At 40.5% G+C, this 9,002-nt stretch overlaps 1 protein-coding gene across 1 annotated transcript in view; it reads left to right on the plus strand.

The window, feature by feature from the left end:
• Nucleotides 1–7,318, plus strand: part of LOC105455002 (dipeptidase 1-like) — a gene marked incomplete at its 5' end in the record, with an annotated part of 109,528 nt that extends 102,210 nt beyond the window's left edge. Inside the window, one exon of the mRNA XM_011698019.1 lies at nt 430–7,318. Coding sequence (XP_011696321.1) covers nt 430–519 — 90 coding nt within the window. The remainder of the gene's footprint in view (nt 1–429) is intronic.
• Nucleotides 7,319–9,002: the final 1,684 nt, after the last annotated feature.

Raw genomic sequence — 9,002 nt, forward strand, 5'->3', positions numbered from 1 at the left:
CTTTGTTACGCACGCACCAAGCTAATTGAACGCGATTATAACTCGACGTCGCTCCTGTTTTCGCGAGTTCGTTTTCGCAAATTATTTTCACGCTCGGAGTAAAAATAATTCTATATACGGCATAAAAAGAAGAATAAAAACGGTAGAAACTGGTTTTTCAAGCAAATCGAATAGCTTGAATAAAAAATAAAAAAATTAATGAAAAACGAAATATTATACAACGGCTATAAACAACGTGCGAGTATTTTTGCAGAGAAAAATTTACAGCAAGTGCTATACGTAATTTTCTTCCCAAAACGATCGGTCCTGATAATTTTTTTTCCTGGAAAAATATTCCAAAATAGACTGTCGAGCATATAGATCGATTTCGCTCTCCATTTCTCATTATCTCGCTGCAGTTCGCAATGACTGTCTTTTTCCTGATAACAGGTTCGTGATGAGTGGCACAGAGCGGCGGTGTTACCGGTGGAGAAGATCAGTCCGCCGGACAACTCGGCCTGCGTCTACGGCGCGTCCTGATCCTCTTTGGGGACAATCGTGCCGGGACTGCTCGACTTTGCGCGATCGCCGAAGACCCTGCGGTTGCCGCGGTATTACTGGAGCCTGTAAAAGGAGCGTCCGCGTGCATGCACCGAATCGCCAAAGGATTCCGTATCCGTGAGGAAGGGCTACCGGGTATCCGTCAAATGGAAAACGACCGACCAATCTTACACCGAAAAGAGAACTGCCGACTTCCACTTCAGGGACTCCGTCGCGCCTTAACGAGTGAGACGAAGATTCAGCGCGGGAACGCGACCCGGTCCTTCGAAATTAATGGCGTCGAGGATCCTTCCGAGACACCTTTGGGACGCGGCGGGAGCTCCGTTCGCGCACCCCCGCGACACCGTTCGGAAGAGGATCTCTCAAACGCCGTTAGCGACAGTAAAATTGCGATCGCACACATTTGAGAAATAATTATCCGCCTCTTATAAACACCCACTTATTTTTGTGACATCGGACACGAATTACGTAACCTCGTAATGTTAAAAGAAGGATTAACGACTTATTTTTAACTCGATGTTTCTTCCACTTGCGAATTATTCGGCAATAATCTTGCGATCATTTGTCAGGCATTTCCGTCCAGACTTCAAACTTAATAATCCGGACACTTATTCATTATTTCGCAATTTGCATCACGTAAACTAGCGTTACGTTGAAGCGAACATGCTTTATATACGCCGTATTATATATTTTACCTTGAATTAAATAATAATTTAAAAATCGCAGAAAATACGAAAATTTGAAAGTACGAATCACGATCTCATAATTTCGCAAATTACAAACTGCAATTTTTAACTCATCAGAATGAATTTAAATTATCTTGCTAATCGCAAAGGTGATCGGGGAGGATTCTCGAAAAAATTTTATCGAAAGAAATAGAAAGTCATATTCTCAGCGTGCATTTAATACCAACTATAGTCGGCTGATTCTCATATCACGTTTCCAGCACATGCAAGCACGAATCTATTAAAATTAAATAAAATCTAGAACCAGGCAGCCATATTTAGCGTTAAATGTACAAGAATATGGGCAGATTGTATGGGATAACTGTACGTGATTAATCGCGTAAGATTTCTTGCGTCAAGAAAAAGCCGAAATACAAATAGTTCGAATGGAGTACACAATTATCGTCTCAGGCGTTGCATTTCTATCGTTCTTTGTACTTCGATCAGAGAACGATCGTAAATGACATCCACTGTCATACACCAACCAAAGAGATAAGCCATACTTTTTATAATTTTTAGATGAATTAACGATACTGTACTATATATTAAAAATATCCTGCGCGTCCTAAGAAATATTTGAATTCAATCACCCACGGTTATACGAGAATCGTAAAAATTAATAGGAATTCGTACTGCCTATACATTTCCATCAATTTATCTTTATTTAAGCTTGCATACATATATACCTCTTTTAAATACAATCATATCTCGAGAAAAATCTTTCCTCCAAAACTTGCACTCTTTCTTTTTTTTACATTTTGACTTGGTAATCGTAAAAGCTTTTCTAAATTCTCCATCAAATGGAGAAATCTCCGTTTTTGAATTCTTTTTGAGCATTTTGCACTTAGTCGATCCATAGAGAGAAACGTAAGCTGGATACAAAAAATTTCGTACCCCTTCTTAATTTGCATTGAACATTAAATACATGAATAAGCGTTAAAAAGCTGTTTTCAAAGTTCACTTAAGATTAAATGTAGACTAAGATTTCGTTACTTGTTATTTTGTACTTTTCAAGGGTAACGTACGAAAGATCACTCATATCCAATCGCTTATGATTGAGAAATTATATTGATATTTCGATAGTTTTTAAGATGGAATGACTCCAAATCCAAATGGTCAATGAATTCGCCACCGGTGTTTGTCAGTGTAATTTTGAAACGCCCTATACATGAATATCGAATCAGACAAGTGCGCTTATGATGTGCGAATATAACGAAGTCTCCAAGGAGAGAGAGAGAGAGAGAGAGAGAGAGAGAGATACTAAATTTCTAACGATTAAAGCTTCGAAGGTAGCTCCCCACGCGTCAATGATAGAAGAAAAACAAGAAACAGAGTAAACCGCGCACTCGCTTTGTGGTGAGTCACTTGCAATTCACATTAGCAACGCAACGAAGCGAAATTTCCTGTTAATCGCGCATCGATTCCATTTTCAAACATTGACTTGCTACTTTCTGTATATAAGATACAAGCTTAACGCTCTTGTCCGGATACGCGCTATCGATAAAGCTTCTAACTGAAATCGCATCGCCAAAGAATATCATCGGCTACTCTCGAAATCTATACTTCGACATACGCTACTTCATTATGCTTACGAGTGCGATGTACGACTCGCGTTGCCGATATTAATTCACTGCCACACTCATGCTGGACTTTACGAACACCTCGACTCACACGTCTATATGGCACTCTTACAAGTTCCTCGGAAACGTAAACAAAGACGTAACAATGTTGAGTTGACGATTCGATTGGTAAATTCAACGGAAATTTCTCATAACGACTTGCAACCGCGATACATCTCTATATATCCGCATAGGACAGAGGCTTCAGACGGAGCCAATCTATATTTACGTTATTTCGCACAATTTAGCTCGAGTTTCACCGCTGCTACTTGCTGCCCCGATTGCACGAACTGTCGTCCTGAATCGTCCTATACAGCCACAAGTGCTTTGATAAACAAGACGTTGATTTAAACAAATCCATTTGCAGCGCACGTAACGCGACCTATACCTCTTCGGAGGCTATCTCTCGCTCCAATACGCAAGCCGTTCCATTTTTGAAAATGGCGTGCAACAGTTTTTTCACAAAAGTAGAAAACCCGTAGAGGCAGATTGCACACTGGAATTCGTAGTCCAGAATTTAGGGTGCGTCGAACTTGGACTTACGCCACTTTCAAGATAGCCGTATCGACCAAGAAAAACCTCCTGGATGCGTCGCGGATAAGTTTTGTGACTTCTCTCAGGGCTGTGATATTTTCCGCGGGCCTCGTGAAACATTTCGTGCTTCCATCTTAAAAAAAAAAACTAAAATAAAATCGGGGCGCGTCGCAGAAGGGAGAGGATGTATCGTCGAAGAGAGCAGTCGCATTGTACGATTATTGCGAGTCGAAGACGTGGGTACGTTACGCTCAAACAATTCATTAAAACGATATAATAGTCGGTTTAGCTACACGAACAGGAATACGCTCCTCGACAGAGAAAAGATATAGCAGTACCTACTTCGTAAGAGATATTTCAGAAATGTATCCAGGAGCCTCTCTCTCAGGAGAAGAGACGAGGGAAGGCTCGCCGAAAGCTTTTGGTAATACAGATATAATTTTTAATTTCGTACCTTGTTACAAATCACACATAGTCTTGTAAACGCTTTTATAGTTATTCAAGGAAAATTTTTATAGTAAGGTAAACACAGACATTATCTACAGCTCAATCGACCGTCATACCGCTTTAATCGAACGCACTCGCGAGGACGTCGCGTAGGAAAAGAGAAGCGTGCGTCATTTCGTCGATGTGCGCCGAGATTTTCCGATTACGACTTTGTTATAATAACGCATTAAGTGATAAGCAGTTTATGGAAGGATATAGATCTCCGTAGAGCGAGGACGGATAAGAAGCATAAGACGTAGTCTGTAGCGTGGACTTGTACATCCTGTACGAAGAAGTTTTTTCGATACTAAACACTCCGTTAAAACGCGAGAGAGCAACACGCACGTTATACACACTATTTGTGAGAAACAATCGATGCCTTCGAACGACTCGCGGCGCTGTTCCACGAGCCACGGGATTTTTCGTCCGCACAAAACTCTGTCGGAGAGCTTAGACTCTCTCTCGACGAGGGACATGCTTTTGCAACTCGAGAAAAAAAAACAAGAGCATGAGTTTAATAAACTTAGTCGTTAATTAAAGGTATATCGTTGGCTGTACGTTCCCCGCGGCAACATTCGAGTCCCGATTTCAATGAAGAAAGGCGAATTCCTTGTTTTCCCTCGAAATAAAGCTGTCAGCATGCATTTATCCCCAAGAGATCTAGCGAGATACAGTGAAAATTGTCAAAATACCAAAAAAAAAAAAAAAGAGAAGTTTACGATTAATTGATAACCGTATTTAGAGAGTGAGGCGCAGCTCCCTTTTACATAAATTTTAGCAGCAATAACGCAAGTAACCGCCAGATAGTCTACTGATAAGTAGCATAAACGACCAATAGGAGGATACGTATAATTTCTAATTCGTACCGAGTAAGTCTAACGAGTACGTAATTACGGCACTTTGCTCAATACCACCGATTAGGACGTCAGGAAGACACACACACACGTACACAAACACATACCGTTCTTTCCGTAGCGTTTCCGTAATGTAAAACCATCGTAAACTTAAACTACGTTTAGATGAAAAAAATCGCGCGGCCGCGTGTCACGGTTATTCTTTATAAATAATTTATTGGATCTTTCCTCCGCGCGCGCGAGCAGACGCCAAATATTGCGAGCCTCGACTCAAGAGTCGAGGGAAAAACCATTATAGATAATTATTTTGAATGTGTATGAGTGAGCCGACATGTGAGCGAAACAAGAAAGAGAGAGAGAGAGAGAGAGAGAAGATATTGTAAAAAAAAATTCCGGAATAATTTCGAGCGTTTCGAGAAGGTGGACGCGAAAATCGTATCCGCAACACAACGTGTCAATTATTTATGTAGACGAAATGAAATTTATCGATACGCACCCCCGTGCCTCGTATCGTTTGGACAATCTATAATTCTCGAGTTTAGTTGACCTCGAAGTAACGTTTCGTCTTACGTTCACCATCACTTGCCATTACTTACGATATATACATGAGAAAAATCCAATAAAAAGAAGATATAATATATGCGTAAACGTTATGAATGTAGTCGTTCTTTTCTCGAACAGCTCGACCATTATTCTCCCGATAGATCAACGTGTTCATTTTGTAATCTAACGAGTAGACGACGATCAACCACGCACGCGAAATAGAATTCATTTCTTTCTAAGATGTCGTAACGGAGGAGAGAAGAGAAAGAGAGACGAGAGAGGAAGACAACGGCGAGAAAGGGAAAAGAGATCTTAGTTATATAAACCTTAACGTATATACCATAAACAACACACAACTGCCTAGAAACTCAGATTAATAATATATATATTATACTTACTACATTATATACAATTAATTAAAAAAAAATTGACATGTCTAAGCGCACAACAACGAGCGAGTTTTGGCAGAACAAGGGACGTGCGTGTAGATAGAATCTATCCAACCGTGACCGAAGTACGCGTACGCTATATGTATGTACATGGTGTCCCAAAACCACCGGAACATATTTCAATAACAGACGTGGTTGAATTACAAGTGAAAATGTAATATTAAAGAGCGAGGCTTCAAGGTGACAGGCGGAGAATAAAATCGTATTGTTTGACATTCAGGTCGGTTTTAATTACTTTGATAAAGCATGGATCGGCGCCGCAAACTTTTTAGCGGAAGCTTAAAGGGATCGCGCGGCAGCACGATGGGTCTTCCGTGAAGATTCCTCCCTAAAGAAATATCAAGTCCGCGCGTGTGAAGTGAAGTAACAAAAGGCCGTCATCGAAATACGTACTGGTAGTTTCGAAACGCACCGTATACAGGAGGCGGAAGGAGGAAGCTGGAGTCAGTTTCGCAACTGTACTCGAGAGACCATAAACGCGGCACACATTTCTGACCGCCAGCCCGACGATTTTTCACTTCGTCTGGGGCGAGAATAATGCACTCCCGACCACTTGCCGCGAAACAAGTTTTGCGGTCGAACGTCGATACATCGAGCAATGCGAGCGAAAACAAACACGTCGACCGGTGGCAGCCTCCAGCCGCGAGGTAGCCGCGATTCCCGCGCGTTATCTCGAGGCGAAGTTTGCTGGTTTTTGAAAAGTTAAACGTGCACCCGCGGGGAAGGCCGCGCTCCGCGGCGCGTCAATAATGCAGCCGCAAGAAAAATCAGTTGCCAGCGACGCCGGCTCGTCAAACACGTCGCTTTTTTTTTTGCAGATATTCGTGTACCGCGGACTTCTTTCGCTGGCCAGGATCGTCCTGACCCTGACGCTTTATTCGAGTGAAATAATAATTTCAATTCGCGAGAGAGATGCATCTTTTATTGACTCTCGACGTCAAGAATCTCGAGGCGAAGTGTAACGCCGATCGTTATCGACGTAAACGAGTCGACTCGACGTCGGATAGTCGTATTGCGTCAAGTTGGTCTAAAAGGGAGGGAACCGGGGGAGGGGGGGGGGGGTAGCTGTAAATTTCCGGCGACAAACTTCCAGCCGGAGATACGACGTGAAACTTTCGCCCGCTCGCATTTTCGATTTATCGCTTTGTCGAACGCTCGAGATGAATCCTAGAAAAAGAAGTGACACGATCGCGAATTGGAGCACTTTAGAAACACCGTGTTCTGAAGGGCATCGCCGTTTATCGAGAATTCGGGAATGAGAAGCGGGAATGGGAGAGGCGTTTAAAGAGAAATCTCATTATCAACAAATACAAGTACAATCAGCAGGATGCCTCGAGCTGTTCGATGACTATGTACAGCGTGTAAAAGTTTTTAGAAAAATTTAACTACGTGGCGGGATGAGAGAAAGAAAAAGAGAGAGAGAGAGAGAGAAAATATATGTATGTATATGTATGTATGCAAGAGAATGAAAGTGAGAAAGCAAGAGTGAGAGAGATTTGCGAAACCCGTGCGATGAAAATACATTACGATGATTAATGCATGGCCAGATATTACAGACGCTATGAAAATGAGAAGAGACGATATAGAGAAAGTTTTAATAAATTAATTCTTAACGCTATATGAAAAAAGACAAGAAACACTATTGATACCTACTACCTAAGAAACATATATATATATATACATATATATATATGATAATATACACACATTTACACAATCAGAGAGAGAGAGAGAGAGAGAAACAGAAAGAGGGAATAAAGAAAATGAAAAAAAAAACGAGAAACATAAACACATTGTACATGGCATCCTATGAACGTAATTATAAATATATACCGATATGTGCGTAATTACATTAATATCTATGAAAATTAGGCATCGATGTACTTGCGGACGTAAAACGTGCATGAGATTAACTCACTTGCTATTATATATGAGAACAGATAAATATATACTATATTCATCCCAGGATATCCCAAAATGCTACCGCCATTTCCTTCATTTACGAATTATTTGATTAATTTTCGACCCATCTTCTCATAATTCCTTTATAGTATTAAATACTTCAAAATTAAAAATATTAGATATTTCGATTAAGTTACTCTTAAATTGTTAAAATAATAAAATAGATTGAAAAGCATATTTCGTTAGTCAATATTAACAAGAAATGCCTTCCATTTTTAGCTGCTTGTAATTCAAAGATTATTCGCACCTCGTTATTTAAAAATACCAAAATCCAAATTGATCAAAGAATTCTTAGAGAATAAAATGGGCGATAGTTCTGGAATATCCTGTACGTAACAAAAGAGGAGAACGAGGGAAAAATATGAATGTATGTAAAAGAAAGGTATATATGAAGAAACCCGTTGCAAGAGAGAAAGAGAGAATGCAAAGAGAATAGGAATTAATTAATCGAGAATTTTTTAAAGAAAGTTGTCGGGCCGCGTTTTTCGAGCGCACGCTCGTCGGCTTCGACGAACTTAGGAAAATATTTACAAATGATACATTCACATTGACAGAGGGTTTTTAGTTAGTGAGTGAGAACGCGCGGTAAACTTAGATCGTGTATAAACTAATTTTAGGAATTTTTTGTTGGTTTGATGTTAGAATTGGCCCCGGGGAGAGGAGCGTCGAGTCGATCGTCGTGGAGGCGCGTCGTGAACTGCGGCAATAAAATCGAATCGTATCCGCTAATGAGGTCGTGTCCGCGTGTAATTAAGGCCGGCGGGACTCTTATCGCGACGGCAGTTTGCAAAAACGACTTTCCCTTAAACTCGCGCTTAAACACCGGCTTGTATCGAAGTGTATAGCGTAACTCGCCCCTCGCGATTAAGCGGCTTTATATTAATTAGACGCGCTTGATCCTTGCTATGAAACTCAATTTTACGATACCGTACTGTATAAGCCAATTGTAGCCCCAACTGACTCAGCAACATTTCTACTCGATTTCTTATTATTGATATAGATGATTGTTGAATTTTTAGCGTATACGTGTATAAGAAGTAAAGAAGGTTGTTAACGAGTAAAAACAAAAAGGTAAGCGTTTAAAGAAGTATATTTAAAGAGACGTTTCCCCCAAAACTGAAGTTTGCAAATATCATGGATTACGCGCCATTTTACGGCGTATATAGGCCAAGTTATTGAAATGAATTAGGTAATCTTGCAAACTTCGGCCGATAAATGCGACAAGTGATACAATCCGCGACCTCGACGAGAAAGAGAGATTCGATTTTACGTGTCGATTATTAAAAAAAA

This window comes from Wasmannia auropunctata, unplaced genomic scaffold, assembly GCF_000956235.1.
Source record: "Wasmannia auropunctata unplaced genomic scaffold, wasmannia.A_1.0 LD335965.1, whole genome shotgun sequence".
Lineage (NCBI taxonomy): Eukaryota > Metazoa > Arthropoda > Insecta > Hymenoptera > Formicidae > Wasmannia > Wasmannia auropunctata.